The 19,649-nt window shown below is 45.9% G+C and overlaps 1 protein-coding gene and 1 long non-coding RNA gene across 3 annotated transcripts in view; one reads left to right on the top strand and one right to left on the bottom strand.

The window, feature by feature from the left end:
* Nucleotides 1-19,649, bottom strand: part of LOC139177035 (uncharacterized) — a 116,270-nt gene that overhangs the window by 4,938 nt on the left and 91,683 nt on the right. For both annotated transcript variants that reach the window (XR_011561412.1, XR_011561413.1), the window contains 5 exons: nt 17,359-17,572; nt 16,039-16,262; nt 15,818-15,932; nt 8,602-9,294; nt 3,280-5,086 (listed from right to left, as the gene is read on the bottom strand). This is a non-coding gene — a long non-coding RNA (uncharacterized lncRNA). The remainder of the gene's footprint in view (nt 1-3,279; nt 5,087-8,601; nt 9,295-15,817; nt 15,933-16,038; nt 16,263-17,358; nt 17,573-19,649) is intronic.
* The window catches only part of LOC109571607 (polycystin-1-like protein 2), a 107,721-nt gene that overhangs the window by 17,395 nt on the left and 70,677 nt on the right, over nt 1-19,649 (top strand). The window contains exons 6-11 of the mRNA XM_070770367.1: nt 6,368-6,588; nt 8,219-8,623; nt 11,198-11,275; nt 14,204-14,253; nt 15,939-16,056; nt 17,727-17,934. Coding sequence (XP_070626468.1) covers nt 6,368-6,588; nt 8,219-8,623; nt 11,198-11,275; nt 14,204-14,253; nt 15,939-16,056; nt 17,727-17,934 — 1,080 coding nt within the window. The remainder of the gene's footprint in view (nt 1-6,367; nt 6,589-8,218; nt 8,624-11,197; nt 11,276-14,203; nt 14,254-15,938; nt 16,057-17,726; nt 17,935-19,649) is intronic.

Raw genomic sequence — 19,649 nt, 5'->3', positions numbered from 1 at the left:
AATCCAGCCCTTTGGGGGCCTAGCCTTCCTGGAAGGCCTGGGTGGGGTGGGGCAAACGAAGGGCAAGCCCCACCCACAGCCCAGATCCGGTCCAGTGAGTGTGCTGGGTCTCAAGCTCAGAAATCCTCTGGGGTCTCAGGCATCGTGCCATGCCGCCAAATAAACTGCATCCAGAGGCTGGGGTTCTTATCCCAGATACAATTTGAGAATCAGAGATGATACCTGGGTTTCCATTTTCTTCCCTATCCCATTTATATTGATGGCGATCTTAATACATTTGTTGACCAGGGAATTTTTGTAGAAATTAATACCTGTGCTGTTAATATGTTTCTGGTCAATAATGTGTTAACAGTTTTACAGAATAAAACAAATTATACATGAAGATGCTTTGTGGGGGAAAAAAAGGTTTAAGTGATAGAAATACCCAAGGCATTATTCTGTGAATTTCTTCCCATTTGCTAGTATTTCATTCATAAAACAAGAAATGCTATGTTACACAATCTTTCACCCCCCAAATTTCATACAAATTGTACTTGGCATAAGTTAAAACTGACTGTAGCCCTGCTAAGCTCTTTAGTTACACAAGGACATCTTAGTAACATACAAATATAGTTAAAAACTGGAGCAAGTGGGACAAAATGCAAATATTTGTCCAGTCAGGATGCTGAATTCAAGGGTGTTTATCATACTGCTCTCTGGAATTCTCTGATTAATTTTTTTCATAATCTAAGAGAAACAGCAATAAGCAATGCTTTACGTTTGCAATCCCTCAGGGCATTCCTGTAAGTAAAAGCTACTGGTATTTTTTTTCTTCTCTTTCGAAAGAAATAGATGGTGACACCCTTCACCATTACCCCACCCAAACAATCCAATTTTGTCTACTTTAAAGATTTGTTAGACCTTGAAACTACCCACTCACCTTCTTCTATGATTCTTTTTAACATTAGGATATATATTTCTGATGCTGTCTTATCTGCACCAGCAGCCTCAGCACTCAATTTACAATGTGAAAATAGCATGAATTTTAAGTGTACAGAGGTCACATACTTTGCATAAATGTCACTATGCTCTTTTAAAATGTGTTTGTACAGACTCCTACTTTTGCTTAACTCCTCATTAGAGTACAAGGTGGGCTTTTCAAACCGGACTGTTGATCTCCATGCCAGATAAGTCACCTGAGTTAATGGGATAGGAGGACTCTCCCAGTGGCTCAGCAGTAAAGAATCCACCTGCCAACGCAGGAAACAATGGTTCTATCCTTGGGTCAGGAAGATCCTCTGGAAAAGGAAATGGCAACCCACTCCAGGATTCCTGCCAGGGAAATCCCATGGTCAGAGGAGCCTGGCAGGTTATAGTCCACGGGGCTGCAAAAGCGTCAGACCCGACTTAGCGACTAAACAACGATGGGATAGGATCAGACCTCAAACCGAAACAACAGTTAAGTCAAAGAATTTCTCCTTTAAATGCTTGCCTTGCACCTCCGTGTCTTGTGTTCACTTGCATGGCAAGCTGTTTTGTTTCTTCGTTTGTCATGGGCAACTTTCTACATTTCTGAAATTATCTCAGTGCCTTAAGGGACAATTAGCATAAAGTGAAATTTGTCCTGGTGCTGGATAACTCAGTGCCACCTACTGGCAGATCAGGGTGTTGCCGTTATTCTTGGGTCTTTATTTCAAGTCACCTCTGGACACCTCTGAGTCTGGAGGGCGACCTTCCCTTCCCATTAAGCTGTATCCCATTCATGTCAAAGCAGTGTATACAAATCAGTAAGTGAGGGAGTCTTGAACTAATTTTTAAACTTTTCATTGAGGCACAAGGTGTGTACAGAAAAGCGCATAAAAAGATACAGCTCAATTAATTTTTACACAAAAAACTCGGGCATATAACCAGCATCCAGATCAAGAAACAAAACATGATTCTCCCCCTAGAAATCCTCCAGGGCACCCCTAAGGATGATTTCTAACATCACTGAATACTGTGACCTGTGTTTGAAGATTATATAAATATAACCATAAAGTATATTTTCTTTTGTGTCTTACTTCTGCTCAATAAGCATGTTTCTGAGATTGATCCATGTTATTGTGTATAACTGTGGCTTCTTTTTTCTCATTGCCATATACACTCTGTTGTATGAATATTCCTCTATCTATTCATTCATTCTAGCATGTCAATGCTACATGCATAGGGGTGGTTTTGCATTTGGATTATTATTAATACAACTTGTACAGCTGTGAACATTCTAGTAAATGACTTTTCAAGCACATATGTACACATTTCTGTTGGGCTTATACCCAGGAGTGGAATTGTCGGGCCATAGGATTATTAAATTTAAGTTCTTGTCTCCATTGCTTTGTTCTCCGAGCATAGCTTCTCTTTGTTGGCAGCAGTTACTAAACCACTTTGTGCTCTTCTCCCTTGGGTAAGATCACTGAGAGAGAAATCAGGAAAAAAAAAAAAAATCCATTTCTCTGCTTTTTAGTCCTGGGCAATTTCAGTTGGCATCAGAGTTTAGAGAATGAAATAAATTGCTTCTTCCAGATGGATTGCTAAAAAACGGGCTAGATTCAAAGCTATCCTTCACATTTCTATAAAGAGTTAGAGCTAGTTTATTCTTAAATCTACATTGTTTGATATTAATAATGGACACTCCAGCATTCTTTTGATTAGTGTTTACTCTTACATCTTTCTTTATCCTTTTACTTTTAACTGAGCCATACTGTCATATTTAAAGTGGGCATCTAGTAGACAGCATATGGTTGAGTCTTGGTTTCTATTAAATTCCATCTGGCATAATAATTGTTATGTTTAGACCTTTTACAATTGATATAATTATTGATATAGTTAGATTTAGGTCTGTTATTTTGTTATTTGTGTTCTATTTTACCCTCTGTTTACTTCCTCCTTGTTTCTCCCCTTTCTTGCCCTCTTTTGGATTATTTGAATATTTTCAGTATTCTATTTTTGCTTATTTATTGGCTTTTTTGGTAATACTTATTTGGATAATGTTTTAAGTAGTTTCTTTGGGGATTATAATATATATATTTAAACTTTCACTTTATTAACTCTCAGTGGTAAAATATTCACTTAGAGTTAATATTTTACCACTTCAGGTAAAATGTTAAGGCCTTGTTAGCATATGGTTTCCTTTGCCTTTCATCTTTTATGTTATAATTGTCAATTGTAGGGCACTTATATACACTGAAAAGCCCTTTCAACAGTTATGCGTATATCAAAGAACTTGAGAGGAAAAAACCAGTCTACATTTACCGAGACATTTACCTTTTCTTGTGCTCTCCCTTCATTCCTGAAATTCCAAGTCTCCCTCTGATATCATTTCCCTTCAGCTGGAAAAACTTCCTTTAGCATTTTCTTTAAAGTAGATTTTACAGCAACAAAGTCTCTTAGAGAATTTCTTTATTCCTGATCAGTTCAGTTCAGTCGCTCAGTCGTGTCCGACTCTTTGCGACCCCATGAATCACAGCACGCCAGCCTCCCTGTCCATCACCAAACACCAGATAATGTGTTTATTTTGCTTTAATTCCTGGAAGATACTTTTGCCAGCTATAGAATTATGTGTTGACAGTTCTTTTGACACTTTGAAGATGTCATTCAGTATCTCTGACCTCCACAGTTTCCAAAGAAATCTACAGTCATTCATATCACTGTTTGCTCTATGTGGGAGGCAGGTCACTTCAGTTGTGTCCAGCTGTTTGTGACCTATGGACTGCAGTCCTCCAGGCTCCTCTGTCCATGGGATTCTCCAGGCAAGAACGCTCGAGTGGGTTGCCATGCCCTTCTCCAGGGGATCTTCCTAACCCAGGGATCCAACCCACATTTCTTATGTCTCCTGCATTGGCAGGCAGGTTCTTTCCCAATAGTGGCCCTGGGAAGCCCCTCACTATATGTAGTGTATCATTTTTTTTCAGACCGATTTCGAGATTTTCTTTTTATTCTTTTGATTTTCAAGCTATTCAGCAATTGTGTGGGCATGCTTCAAGTTTTTTTGCTTGTTTGTTTTTTGTTTACATTTGGTTTCATAGAATTTCTTGAATCTTTGAATTTATGTGTTTTGCCAAATATGGAAAAATTTCAGCCATCATTTCTTCAAATATATTTTTCTACAGCAACCTCTCCAGTGCTAAAATAATACAAATGTTTTACTTTTAGATATTGTAACACAGATTGCTGACATTCTACTCATTTTAAAAAATTAAATATTTTTTCCCTCTGTGTTCTTTAGGTTGGATAGTTCCTCTTGCTCTTTTAGTTAGGTGACTTTTCCCTCTTCCATCTCTGTTCTGCTGTTAAATCCATCCAGTGAATCTTTTGTTTCATACACTGTGCTTTTCATTTCTAAAATTTCCATTTGGCTTTTAGTGGTTTATACTTTTCTGCTGAGAATGTCTATCTTTCCATTCATTTCAAGAGGATTTCCTTTTATTTCACAGAGCATGGTTATAATCCCTGGGTTAAAGTCTTTGGTAATTTCAATATCTGAGTCATCTCAGAGCTGACATATATCGATGATATTTTCCCTGAAATTTGGTCACATTTTCGTGTTCTTTGTGTATCAGGCAATTTTGAATTGTATTCTGGATGTTTTGGGTAGTAGGTTCCAAGACTCTGGGTTCTTTTTAAAATGCTCTGGAAAATGTTAATATTTTGTTTGTTTGTTTTGTTTTAGCAGACAACCAACCCAATTAGATTCAGATCGCACATTCTGACTTGCCTTCTATGAGCAGAGATTCCCACACCAGTTCAGTTTCCAAAGCTGTCAGGTTCCGTTCCACTCGTGTGCCACTTGGGGTGCTGGTTTCCGCTGCAGTTTAGTCCTTCACTAAAGGCTTTTACTATGTTTCTTTGGGTCTGTTCTGCACATGCACATGTTCACATGGGTGAACTCGTGATTCATGCTAGGTCACACACAGAATCAGGGAGCTCTCCCCTCTCCTTTTCAGGACTTTCCCTACACTCTCCAGCTTCCACAGTCCCCTTTCCATGGTTCATCTGGATAGAAAGATCAGTTTTCTCTTAGGTATTTCTGCATCATCCCACACAGTCCGTGCAGCTCCAAGAGAGAGGATAGCTTGGGATGGGGATGGGAGAGAAGAAGAGATAAACAACACAAAACAAAAAATGGGTATTTCCCCTGTACGCTCAGACTCCCTAGGCCCCTTTCTCTGGTCCCCTGGCTAACAGAAGGGATTTCTATCTGGGTTTTTGTTTCCTTTACTCACTGTGCAGTACCATGACTCAGGCTACCACTGGGACAAAGAAAGCAGGAAACCCCCATCTTTATGGATGGCTCCTGAGCTTCTGACTTTGGTCCTGTCTGCCTGCTGGAGTTTCCTTCTCAGGGTCCTCTCATAGTTTCGTTTTGTCTTCTGCCCGTATGTTAGTTGTGATTAACGGGAGAAACAGGCTCTCCTAGGCTAACTCCAGGCCACTGTCCTCCAGGCTTTTTCACAACTGTGTGCTTCTGTAAACTATTTCTCAGCACTTGCTATGTGCTAGGTGCTACGCCAGGTGCAGGTACACAGGGGGAACTGACAGTGACTATCTGCACCGACGGCCCCGCAGAGAAGAATGACGGGGAATAAGCAAGGTCACCTAGGAGAAGCAGAGAAGCCACAGTGTCTGTAAAGGGAATCCAGGAAAACTTCCCAGAGCAGGCAACGTTTAAAATGAGAACTGAAGGAAGACCAAGAGTATGAGCAGAGAGAAGGGCAGGAGTTTTCCCTGCAAAGAACGGCATGCTTACTGGCCTTTGGGTGGGGAAGAGGTGACAAGTCCTATGAACTGCAAAGAGGTCTGAGCTTACTAGGATAGTCAGAGAAGGGGAGTGTGGCAGGGGATGAGGAGAGGGACAGGAAGGGAGATGATGGGGATGTTTGCAGGCCATTTTAGAGATTTAAATTAGTCCCCTCGGGAAAATGAAAAGCAAAACAGCCACAGTTTTGATATGTTTGGACTCTGATCCCATTTTACAGATGGGGAAAGAAAGCCCAGAGAGGTAGACTGGGCACAGTATTTTACAGACTAAGCAAAAAGGCCCGAAGAGGGGGTTTGTATGGACCACAGAGGCAATAAATGGCAGAAAACAGACTTCCGGCCAAATATTTGGCTCCCTGGTTAGTCAGAGCTATTTCTTCCACTTCTCACTTGCTTTGGGAGTCTTAATGTAACCTTTGTGAACACTGAGACCCTGGCTTGGTCGTGTAGCATCTTTTTCTTCATTCTTTTTATCTTTGCAGAGCAGGGAAGATGTGCCGTGGGTGAGTACATGTGTGCACACATGTGTGAATGCATGTGTTTGTGTGAGCCTAACACTGGTAACTTTTCTGACTGTTGCTGGCAGTCTGTCCAGCAGGGTGACCCACCAATTCACAGCCCCCGGGGATTTCACCGTGTTTGCTGAGTGTTCAACCAGCGAGTGGCATGTGATGGCTCAGAAGCAAGTGATGATTCAAGACAACACGGAGAGGCTCCGTGTGACTGGGTGTTCTGGCCTGACCATGTCAGGAGCCAGCCCTCTCTGCTGGGCAGTCTTCGGGGACCCTCTGTGGATTCAGGTGGAGCTTGATGGAGGTGAGTCTGCAGAAATGGTCAAGATCAAAGCAACCTTGATTTGCCCCAAATCTATCCATCCAGCTCCCAGGCTTCAATGAATACTAACAGCAATGATTTATGGAGTCAGTTTTTTTAGCCATTCATTTATCTAGCACCTAGTGTATACCAGAACCTTGTCTAAGTGCTTTATATATACTAGCCCACCCAGTATATTTTACAAAGGAAGAAATGGAAGAAATGTTTAGAAATTTGGCCTAAGTCACAAGACTAGTGAGAGCAACTAGCCTCCTAAAGATCCTTGGCATGCCCATGTCCCATTTCAAGAAATGGACTTCCAAGCCACCCCCTGTTGAGGGAATGTGAACAGTAGTGGGAGGGCTGCCAGCTGGGCCTGAGCACATCTCAGCGCTGCCAGCATTGACCAGCTTGGCACAACCACACTGCCCCCAGTTCAAGCTAATATTCAGCTGCACACACTGGTACAGCCACAGCAGCTGTTATGGCTGGTGTACCTCTGGTTGCTCAGTTTCCCTTCTGACTGGTTACAGAGGCCATTCTGCTTGGTCATCATGTCCATTTTGATTGGTCATGGTATCCATTCTGATTGGTCATGGCATTTATTCCAATTGGTCACAGCAATATTTCTCATTGGTCACAATGTCCATTCTAATTGGTCACAGCATCCATTTAGATTGGTCACAGTGTCCATCTGATTTATCAGGACATCATTCTACTTAGTTAGTGCCCATGCAGTGGCAGTTGCTAAATATTTTGCCTATCACCCCTTCTGTCCATAGAGAATCCTTCCAACCAAGACCTGACCTCATCCGAAGCAGCGTCTTTCCTCAAGGCACAGGTCCAGTCTGAGATCTGGACAGAGGCCACTGAGTGGCACAGAGCTGTGGAGAGGACAGGTCTCAGCCCAGCTTAACACCTCCTGGAGCCTCACTCAGAGCAGTAACTCCATGGAGCTATAACCGGACTTTAAACAGTGCTTGTGGCTCCTTTCTGTTCTGGTGTTCTGGTTGGCTGAAGATGCAACCTAGGTGCACCTGGAAAAGCTTAAGATAATCTTTTTTCATTCTACAAATATAACTGAGTGACTACTCTTTGCCAGATATGGGGAAGGCAGCCATAAACACAAAAGTCAAGATTCGTGTTCTCAGAGGGCTACCATCACCATCATCACCCTCATCAACAACACCATCACTCAAACAAGAAACACACTAGCTTGGTTTCTATTGGAAAGAATATTAATCTGGGGGCTTAAATCATATTTTAAGAGTCAACCACAATATTTAGCATCCAGGTAGCACAAGCACCCGCAAGCTGTAAGGGAGCCCTATCTTAATGTGAATGGGCTGAGTTCTCCCACTGGGCAGGGTTTCAGGTGGCCAGTCATGGAGATGGAAATAATTAAGACTTTGCAGGTGAGCAGTGAGGACCCCAAAAGAAAAATCACTTGTGAACCCAATACTCAAGAGATCCGTGTTAATTATCTGGGGGAGGATATACCCTTATATATGTCTTTATATCCACATCTATGTGTGTATGTGGACTCTGACCTCACAGCTGGAGTCTGAACTGTCTCAGTATAATCTACTGCATGTTGTTACTGACATCCTTAAAAGTTTCTTACTCCACCTAGGAACAGGGGTGACTTACACCGTGCTGCTAGGTAACACAACCCTGGCTGAGTTCACCACGCAGAGGGGCCCGCTCCCCTACAATCTGACCCTGGACAGAGGAGTCCAGCGCCAAACGGGCCCAGGGATGCACCACCTGGAGATTCGAGCCACCAACGACAGCACCAACTCCGCCCCCTCCAGAAACATCACCGTCCGCTTCGTGGAGGCTCTGTCGGGGCTGCAGGCTTCCTGGGCTTCTGACCACTTGGAGCTTGGGCAGGACCTATTAGTCAATGTCTCGGTGGCTCACGGCATCCCGGAGAGTTTGACCTTTGAGGTGGCAGGACTCAATACAACCTTCTCCTATGAGAAAGAGAACCTCAGAGGGTCATTTGGGACTTACCATGTGGCGGTTCCTCTTGAAGGTATTTGGGGTGTGTGGCTCCCCTTCCAAACCTCCCTCATCTTCCCTTTCCAACTTGGTGTCTAGGGTCCTCTTAGTCAGTTTCTCCATATGCCCAAGACACAAACGTGGTTTACAGCAACCAGCTGAGGTCACAAAATAAGGAAGACGCAGAGGCCATCTTCAGTCATGGAGCTTGTAGTTATAGGGATTCTCAACACCGGCACTTCTCACATTCTGTTGTTCAGTTGCTCGATCATGTCCGACTCTTTGTGACCCCATGGACTGCAGCACGCCAGGCTTCCCTATCCTCACTGTTTGGAGTTTATGCAAACTCACGTCCATTGAGTCAGTGATGCCATCCAACCAATTTATTCTCTGCCGCCCCCTTCTCCTGCCCTCAACCTTTCCCAGGAGCCAGGGAAGCCCCCTCCTGACATTTGGGACCGGATAATTCTTTGTTGTGGGGACAGTCCTGTGCATCACGGGATGTTTAGCAGCATCCCTGGCCTTGACCCACTAGATGCCAGTAGCACCAAATCATGACAATTACAAACGTCTCCAGTCACTGCCAACTGCACCCTGGAGAGCAGAATCACCCCCATGGAGAATCACTGGAAGTGAGCAGGCGTACTTGGATCTCTTCCATCATTTCTAGAGGAGAATGTGTTTCGGGAAACTGCAGTCCACGCCCTGTGGGGAGAGAGACGGGTAAAAAAACGACAGGGTGGGAAACAGAGGGACAAGAAAGGAAGTGCTGGGACGCTGGCGGGAATAGACGATAGGGCAGCAGACTGGCTGGCACCAGCCAGGGCAGGAGGCCACAGCTGACGTGCAATTAATCTGGAAAGAACAGAGCTCTTTGAGGCCAGTGTGGTGAGGTCAGCAGGCAGGAATGTGATGAAGCCTGCAGAGTCTCCAGCCCACCCAGGTCCCCTGCCCTGGACCTCAGACGTGTGTGAGAAGGTGGGGTAATGAGGTGCAGGTGTGGGCCACCATGCCCTCAGCAAGGGAGTTGGTTTAAAAAAAGAGAGAGAGAGATGGCAGAAGGAACAATAGAGTCAAGAAGAGAAACACTGCAATTTTGCCAGGTACCGAAGGGTACAGATTGGAACAAGAAGAATCTGGAAATGAAATGGAATGACAATGGAAAATACAACACAGAGGCTAGAGATCAAATGCAAATTAATTTTTTGTCCCCTTTAAAGTTACTCAGTGGGGGATGAGAGATTAAAATCTCCGTACACCCTCTGGCTTTTGGACTCACTCTCAGATGATAAGCAGTCTTCTCCTCCCACAAGAACAGACTGGATGCCTCTGGGATGAAGGGGGTGAGGGAGGGGAAAGGGCACCGGGTAGGAACAGACGGCCTTCACGTGACGGCACCGGCCCTGCTCTCGGGGCCCTGCAGGTGTTTGCAGCTGCCTCTCGGAGGAGCTTCCACGGGCTCCTGCGGTGGGGGTAATGCCTCTCCTTCGGGGCCACATCGCCTCAGCTGGTGCTTCTCCTGTCACCAAGAGGGTCCCTCTCTCTGTTCTCCTCATTCTCTCTACCATCTCCAGTGCCCCCTTTCCCGAGGGCAAACGTCTGGTCCATAGCAAATTCTCACCCAGTCCTTGGCTGCTACCGGCCAACTGTAGTCATTTCCCAAATGCAGAAATGCCACCTTTCCTGTCTTCCCTTCCCCCTCCCTCCACCTGTCATAGATCATTCCTTCAAGGCCATGAGTAAGGAATTGCCCATGGGAGTCTCAGTTGGCGCTAGTGGTAAATAATCTGCCTGCCAATGCAGGAGATATAAGAGACACAGGTTCAATCCCTGGTCGGGAAGATCCCCTGGAGGAGGAATTGGCACCACACTCCAGTATTCCTGCCTGGAAAATCCCACGGGCAGAGAGGAGCCTGGTGGGCTATAGTCCATGGGGTCACAGAGTCAGACGTGACTGAGTGACTGAGCACAGCACATGTGAATCCTCAGCCCCAAAGAATACAAACCCGGCTGTCCAAGGGCCCTCTCTGGAGACCTTCTCTCCAGGCTTGAGAGGAGAAGAATGCAGCACCCACCCCCCAATTCCCCATGAGAGAGGCAAGATGGGGATACCCATGTAGCAGCAGCTCTGTCCAAATCCTCTGACAAATCTTTCTCCCCGCTCTCCACTCTCTTGACCCTTTAAAACCACAGCAAGGCCCCCTTCTTCTGGAATCTCCTCTCTCATCTGGCAAATGAGGACTACTCATCCTTTGAACTTCAGCCCTGGCCCCTGCCACACCCCATAAACATTTCTTTCTCCCCCAAGGTGGAAGCAACCCCCTAACCTGTGCCCACGCTGCTCCCCATGCCAATTCCTACCTGGAGAGCCCCATGTGCCTACTAGACCATATGGCCCTGAGGATAAGGACCACGTTTCATTCATGTCTGTGTCCTCAGAGCCTTGCTCCATGCCTGGCATACAACAGGGAATCATTAAATGCTTCAATGATGAAAGAGTCAGATGCTGCGCTCAGAGAACTGGAGAAGCACAGGCTGGGAGAACTGTCTCAGAGTAAGTTGAATCTCTGATTACAATGCCCATAATTCTCCACTTTTTGTATTGCAGGCACCTTTCTGGTCACTGTACTGGTGAGGGACGCCTTCTCAAACTTGAGTTTGGAAATTGGAAGCATCACTGTCACAGGTAAGAATTTTCTGAAAAGGGGTAAAAAATTTGTGACTAGGGGCATCTACACTGGCTCAGGATCTAGAAAGAGGCCCCTCAAAAACAGAGCTTTGAATACTTACTTTGTTCTACAGATAATAAGAATTTTCTGGTTACTCTAAACAGGCAATAATGTAAGCAGTGTAACATCCAACCACTGATACAGAATTCTAAAACATCCAGACTTGTATTACTTACAATCCTTTTGGCTTCAAGTAATAGAAAGCCCCATCTAAGTGGCTTTAAGTTCAAGTCACATTATCTCATGTAATTGGCTAGGAGGTAAGTAGTTCCAGGGATGGTTCAATGGCTTGATATCACCAGCAAGGACCCAGACTCCATCTGTCATTCTGCTCTGTCATCCCCAGAGCATTTGTTTGATCCTTAGGCTTGTGCCTCATGTAATCAAGATGGCTGCTGCAGTTCCAGACATCACATGTCAACCCAGCATTATCCAGCAGCAGCAGAAACCCATTTACCTGTACTCATCTCTTTTTTAAAAATAATTTTCTTTCCTTATTTAGGTCGTGCTGGGTCTTCGTTGCTGCATAGGCTTTTCTCTAGTTGCAATGAGCAGGGCTACTCGCTAGTTGTTATGAGTGGGCTTCTCACCGCGGTAGGTGGCATCACTTGTGGAGCAGGGGCTCTAGGGTGCACGGGCTTCGGTAGTGGCAGCTTCCAGGCTCCAAAGCATGGGCTCAATAGTTGCTGTGGTGCTCAGGCTTAGTTGCTTTGTGGCAGGTGGGATTTTCCCGGTCCAGGGATCTTGCATTGGTAGGCAGATTCATTACTACTGAGCCACCAGGGAAGCCTCCGTCTTCTTTTTATTTGGGGGTGGGGTGGGTACTGTTCCACTAGTCCCTAGCAACCTTCCCTTTAAATACCATTGGCCAAGGTAGGGTCATATGCCCAACTGCAAGGGATGCTAGGAAGCCAGCATTTTTAGGCCCTGTGGGAGAAGATGGATTCTGTCAGCCAAGAGAAGGCTGTTGGTAGGCAGCCAGCAGTAGATGTCACTGTCTGAAAGTTTGCCTTGAACATGGTTGCCAAAACTTTTGAGGAGCAAGAGGCAGAAAAGCAATTCAAACTGGCTCAAGTCAAAAGGAAATTTTATCAATTCTCAGAAAAGTCCAGGGTTTAGGCACAGCAGGATCCAGTCACTCAGTGTCTTCAGAAATCTGCCTCTCTCCATCTCTTGATTCTATGTCGGCTGCAGTCTGATTCCCTCTTCCTAAGTAGTAGCAAGATGGCCCCAGGCTTCAGTCCTTAACCCCGAAGAGAAAAAGCATCTCTTTGTTGACATTTCCACCATAAGTCCTGACGCTGCCTCTCACTTGTCCCAGCTTGGTTCATGGTCCCTCCTAGACCTGCTGCTGAGGCCAGGGGGAAGTGCTACTCAGGGCAGATCGGGGTCACACGTCCACCCTGGAACCTAATGTAGGATCAGATCCTCCCACAGGACTGAGAGTGCGGAGGGATGCTCCCCCAGGGAAAAAACATCACCTGTAAGTGCTGTTATCAAAAGAAGGTGGCAGGGACACCTGGATGGGAGGGAAACATGAGATGTCCATTCTGCTGTCCACAGCCCTCCTAGGAGTTTCCACACATGCCATTCAAGGCCCAGAGAGGTTGAGTGACTTTGCAGAAGTCACTCATAAGTCACTCAGTTGATTCATGGCAGGACCAGGGGAGCAACTATCTAGATTTCTTTATTCAGGGACCATCTTCTTTCTTAAGGTTAAGCAAGTTCTCTGGGTCTAGCATTTTAGCTTTGCTTTGCATAATTTTATAGACATTCAAACTTATCATTATGAGAATGAGAATTTACTGAGAGGGAATTTCTTTAAAGATCAGTGATACTTTGATATTAAAATATCCAAGCCACCAGGGCCTAGTGAATCACATGGAATGACCAACCCTAAGTGCTCAGCTTAATCACTACACTTTAATTAGGCAGTAATCACACTCACATTTCAGTTGTCTTCAGAGCATATCACCTGAGAGTACCTACTCCATTTTTTAAAAACTTGACACACTAATGTTCTTTATGGATGAACAGATGACAAAGCAATTATATATAGCACAGCACTCAGTCCTCCTGGAGCTTTGAAAAATAAGGGTTGCCTTCAGCCTTCTTTACAGCTGTGTATGCTCAGTCGCTCAGTTGTGTCTGGCTCTTTGCAGCCCCTATGGGCTATAGTCCACCAGGCTCTTCTGTCCATGGCTTTCCAGGAAAGAACACTGTAGCAGGTTGCCATTTCCTACTCCAGGGAATCTTCCCAACCCAGGGATCAAACCTGCATCTCTTGCGTCTCCTGCATTGGCAGGTGGATTCTTTACCACTAGCGCCACCTGGGGAACCCACTCTTGATGGATGAAGCATCTAATACTCAGTAACTAACCTGCTCAGGTTCACACAGCTGGTTAGAGGCCAATGAACGGATCCAGAAACACACCATGGTGCTCTGAGTCCAACTCCTACCAGACTGGCAGAGCAGCTTGTACCCATCTCTCCCCATTCTGCATTCAGTGAGGTCAACTTGGCGTCTTGAGCTCTGCTTTATGGGATCATTTGCACCACAGAAATCCACAAGCACTACAAATCAGGGCTCCCACCCTCACCGTTTAAGTGCTAGGTAAACATTAATAGAAAACAGTTGCATGTCTGACCTAAATCTTAAGTTCTACCTGCACTGGCAGATGTCTACCTCTTTCTTACCTGCAAAAGCAGTGTCTCTGGGCCAGTGGCAAACATGACAGTTTTGCTTCTGACCTGTTTGCTATGACCTGAATGTTTGCTATGCGTCCCTAAATTATTTTCAGAGACAGGCAGATGCTCTGACTCTGCCCTTTGGTGACCTTATAAACACCACCAATGTTTGACACCCATCCCCACTGTGTTCACAGCTCCTTCCAGTCTCCAAGAACCACCCCGAACAAAGGTCCAGAGAAAGAATGTGAGTATTTTTAAAAAACGCTTAACCTTACAAGAAAAAAGGTGTCTAAGTACTCTGTTTTATTGGGGTTTGGGCCTTTCGGGTGCTAACAGCAGAGCACTAGCAATCAATGAGATTTCTTCTGTTTAAAAAGAAGCCCAGAAGAAATCAAATGAAGCATGCTCTCTAACCACAACAGCACTATGCAATAAGTCAGTAATAAGTTATCTAGGATATGTAGATAACTATCAGACATTTTGGAAATTAAACAGCACACTTCTTTTAAAAAAAAGATCAATGGATCAAAGAAAAAAATCAGGATATTTTTAAATATTTCTAAGTGATAATAATAATACAGCTTATCCAAATATATGGGATGCAGCTAAGGCAATGCTCAGAAGGAAATTCATGGCTTTTAACGCTTATTTTAGAAAAAAGGCCCAGGTTCTTTAGTGTTTATAGCAAGACTAAGTCTTTGATTCCTTGCTGTTGACTTTTTTCTTGCATTTATTTCTTCAACAACAAGATTTACTGTGCCTCTACAATGTTCAATGTTCAGATATTAGGAGCTGGGGATACACTGGTGAATAAACATATGTGTGGTCCCTGCCTTCATGAAGCTTAGTGGGTGAGACTAACTAACAAATTAGCAAAGAATAAATAATTGTGATGTGTCTAACTAGAATCAATAGGGTGTGGTGACAGCAACTAACAGACTATCACATGTACTATTAAATGTGACCAGACAAGACCTGTTAAGAAGTGACATTTAAGTGGAGACCTGAAGGTAGGATAGTCAGCCACCCTGTTAGGAAGAACAAGTGCTGTCTGGGTGCATAGATGAGAAGGCTCTGAGGTGTGTCAGGGGAGGAGGAGGATGGAGGAGATTACTGAGATGGGCAGAGGCCAAATCACACGGGGTCTCGGGTACGAGGGTGTTTGGTTTTATTCTTGGGCCATGGAGACCCCTGGGGGTTGAGCTCTGTTGCAGCCTCCTGTTATTCCCAGGCCAAGCCCTCTGGGCCTGAGCTTTCAACAGGTCCAACCAGAATTGATCCTGGAGCACACTGCACTCCTGACAATCCCTTTCTTAGAATCCATGTGCTCTCTGTCACTGCCCAGCTCACCCTCCCTCCTCCTTCCAGAAGGCTCCAGGGTCCTGTCCTCTGGGAAGCTTAGCCCAATACCAGCTGTCTGCTGTGTAGAGCTAATAGCTCTGCAGCCTCTCTGCTGCAGACACAAGAGGACGCGCATCACTATTATTCTCACTTGATATGCAGCAACCCCAGGAGTCAGACAGGATCAGAACCTCCAGGGGAACAGAAGCTCTTAGCCTACTGCCTCCCTCATTTACATTCTCATGATCCCCTGAGCGCCCTCTACTGCAGCAGTTAGCACTCTGCGTTTTAATCCTTGGTCTTCTCGTCTGTCCATCAGAGGAGACGTAAGGGCAGGGGCTGGGTCTCTCTCTGTTTCTGTATCTCTAGGCATCAAGCACAGGGCCTGGCCCATAGCAGCCGCTGCCAGCACAGCTGAATGTATGATGAACCCTTAGCCGCCAGTCCACACCAGGCTAGTGACTTACCTGGTGATCCATCCCACTCCACACTTTACACTGTGGCCATCTCTTGCACAGACTGCTCTGGGGCGGAAGGTAGGGTGCCAACTGTGGAGTGTGTCTCACTGGCCAGCTGCTTCTTCTGCAGAGAGACAAAGGGAAAGTGGAGCTGTACGTGGAACCTGGTCAGTACTTGGATCCTTTCACCACAGTGACCCTGGGCTGGCCGGACAGGGATAAGGACTTACGCTTCCAGTGGGCATGTGGTAGGTGGTCTTAGAGCTCTGAACTGTCTTATCTCATCACGAAGCGATGGATGGCGGTCAGCTTTTGCTGCTCTTAACCTTCACACCAGGATTATTCATGCTTGACATTTTGTGTGCCTTGTATGTGCCAGAGGTGGTGAATTCCATGGAAATGGGAGGTGCGGGGAGCAGTGGCCTTGAAGGCAGGCAACCAGAAGAGGCACTATCTATAGAGAATTTAGGAACAATAATTAGACCCTAAAATCAGTCTGCTTTTTTATTATTGCCACAAATAATGTCAGTGGTAAGACACTCCTCTCCTCTTGGACTCCGTCCCTCTTTTAACCTCCACGCTTTTGATATGCCACAGTTTAGAAAGAGGAAATGATGAGGCCTTTTCTGACAAAACTTTTTTGTCAACCACTAGCACCTATTTTTAAGAAGTTGTTGTTCTCCTTTTTACGGGGATAGTTAACTAGGTGTATGTGCTCAGTTGGGTCCGACTTTTTGTGACCCCATAGACTGCAGTTCACCAGGCTCCTCTGTCCGTGGAATTTCCCACATAAGAATACTGGAGTAGACTGCCATTTCCTACTCCAGGGGAATCTTTCCATCCAGGGATCAAACCCGCGCCTCTTGCACTTCCTGCATTAGCGGGCAGATTCTTAGATATATCTTACCTATGGATATGTTCCTTTAGAAATAAAATGAATGCCATTCATACTGTATATACTGCTTTTGTTAACCATTTTTTTATTGAACAATATATCCCATATATTTTTAAGTCAACATATTCTTCTGCACCTTGATTTTCATAACTGCATAATAGACTGTCAAGTTGCTATATGGGCATTTACTCACCAGTGCCCTCTTTTTGGACACCGAGTTTCTTTTGAATTATTTGCCCTTAAAAACAACGCTATAATGAACATCCTTACAATGTTCAATTTCTATTTGCATCTGTGATTACTTTCATCAACAAGTTGCAAAGTCATGTAATGTTTGAAATCTTTTGATATGAATCGGCAAGTCTCACAACACCCTTCAGCATGTTAGTTCTTATTATCTGAATTAATAGAGGATACAACAAGTACAGACTTTAGGCGACTGAGCTGATGGCCTGACCCCCAGGCACGTCCTGTGAATGACTGCACACTGAGGGTCGTTGGGGTAGTGGATAAACACTGATCAACAGAGTTGAAGGGCACAGATTTCCTGAGCTGATATAAAGCAGGAGATGATCTGCAGCCTCCCAGATGGAGATTCGTCCTCCCAGGTCCCCAGTGTACCCCCAGAGACAGACAGCTGTGGACAATCCCTTACATCAAGAATAAGAAGATGCCTCGAATGTTCTCCAGGCGGGGATATTTATCCTCTCAGCGCCTCTCCAGCTATAGGCTGTCCTGCTCACCAGTGCAAGTCACCGATGCGAAACAAGCCAACAAACCCTGCAGGTTTGCTTAGAGTTTGGGTGAAGCGAGGGTCATTTTCCCAGCAGCATCCTTCTGCAGCACCATTCCTGCAACCTGAAAGTGAACTGAAAAAAAAAACACCAAAATCTCTATTTGGAGCCAATTTTCCTATCAATGACCCATTTCTTCTAAAAACCCAAACCAGAAGGTAGCCACATGTGTCAAGTTCAAGGTTCCTGGGTGGATTACAGTGTTGACCCACCTCTCTCTCTCTCTCAGGGCGCTGCTGGGCCCAGTGGAGTGACTGTGTTGAGAGGCAGCTGCTCCACACAGACCAGAGGGAGCTGGTGGTTCCACCGTCCTGCCTGCCGCCCTCGAACTCTGCTGTTACCCTGCGCCTGACAGTCTGGAGAGGCCCGGAGCTGGAGAACCTGGGGGAGCAGTGCCTCTATGTGTCTGCCCCCCTGGAACTCAGGCCGCGAGTCAGGTGGGGGCGTGAGAGCAAACTCCTGCGGGGTTGCCGTCGGGCCAGGGTGTTCTGACAGTCAACTCTGGCTACACTGAATAAGGGGCAGGGTTTACACTGGTGGGGAAAACCAGGCCCTGTCTCCGTTCTCTCTGGAGTCACTCAGTGGTCAGTGATGAATCACACAAATGAATGGAAGGAGAGGGTGTACCTCCATGACAGCTTCCCTGACCCCAAGGCTGCCTCAGCAGAGATGTGAAGACAGAACAGGAATGAATTTGGCCAGGAAAAGGGGGCTTGAGAGAGAACAGAACAGCAAAGGGACAGAGCATAGAACAATCTAGAAGTGAAAGAGGCTGGTGTGGCTGGGGCACAGAGGAAGAGCAGGCAGGGGCTAGCTCGGCAGGGCCTCAAGGGTTGTGTGAGATGCATGATTTTGGACTTTATCCTAAGAGTTCTGGAAAGCCACCAAGACGTTTAAGCAGGCTGGGAATGTGATCATGTTTTGCTTCCAAACACTGGTAGCTGGGTACAGAAGCAGCTGGAGCAGGTAAGAGAGGACTCAGGGAGACTGATTAAGCTCATGCAGGAATCAAGAGGAGAGTTCAAAGTAGCAATGACTGCCAGCTGGGTCCCTGAAGGAAGAAGATGGCTCACTCGAACTGGGAACTGATGGGAGCTGGATAAGGGTTGATTTACAGATGTGGGCAGGGATAAGAGGACCAACCATGGATGACCATGCAGGCTGCAAGAGGAGGAAGCCATTGTCCCTCTTAGGACTCAGGGGAAAGAGGCGTGGATGGCACTCCTGTGAACCCCCTGGGGAGCTGCAGCTGCGGGAGAGGTGCCCCTGGAAGGAGCTGGGGCTTCAGCCAGAGGAGCATGGCCTCTGCCAACTACAGGCCATTTGGTGAGGAGCAGGGAGAGTGGTGAATAACTATCCCAATGCTCCCAATTGGATAGACCCAAACAGAAGACAGAGGGTGTTGGAACCTGGTGATGCAGTCTATGGAGCTCAGTCCTGGGTGCATAGAGCCACAGAGTTGATGGCGAGCGGGCTGCAGGGGCAAAGGGAGAATGTCCAGCCCACTAGTTCTAGGGTAGAGGAGAAGTCAGAAGTAGGGAGATTATTCAGCTACTATGAAGCTCATATGGAAAGGATTGGGAATGGGCTGGACACAGCAGGAATCACACTGACCTCTCATTGACTCAAGAGGGGGAATATGACAACACAGAGAAGGCCTAGGACTCAGGTCAGGATGTGTGGGCCCATGTTCCCTCCCCCAGTCAGGATGAGTCACATAACCTCTCTGAGCTTGGTTTGCTCACCTGTGATATGGGAACGCTGATAGGGTTATGGTCAGCACTGGATAAGCCAATAAAAGTGGGACATGGCAGGTATGCTGCAAAATCATAGCATTCATTGGAGCTGAAGCTCCAAAACATTGGTCACCTGATGTGAAGAGCCGACTCACTGGAAAAGACCCTGATGCTGGGAAAAATTGAAGGCAAAAGGAGAAGAGGGGGCAGAGGATGAGATGGTTGGATGGCATTACCGACTCAAAGGACATGAATCTGAGCAAACTCCAGGAGATACTGAAGGATGGGGGAGCCTGGTGTGCTGCAGTCCATGGGGTCGCAAACAGTCAGACATGACTTAGCAACTGAACAACAACAATTGATCGTTATTAGAACTATAAAGAATCGTGGAGATTGATAGCTCTCATCCCCTCACT

This window comes from Bos indicus, chromosome 18, assembly GCF_029378745.1.
Source record: "Bos indicus isolate NIAB-ARS_2022 breed Sahiwal x Tharparkar chromosome 18, NIAB-ARS_B.indTharparkar_mat_pri_1.0, whole genome shotgun sequence".
NCBI classification, from domain to species: Eukaryota; Metazoa; Chordata; class Mammalia; order Artiodactyla; family Bovidae; genus Bos; species Bos indicus.
This window is presented reverse-complemented; position numbering and strand designations above follow the sequence as displayed.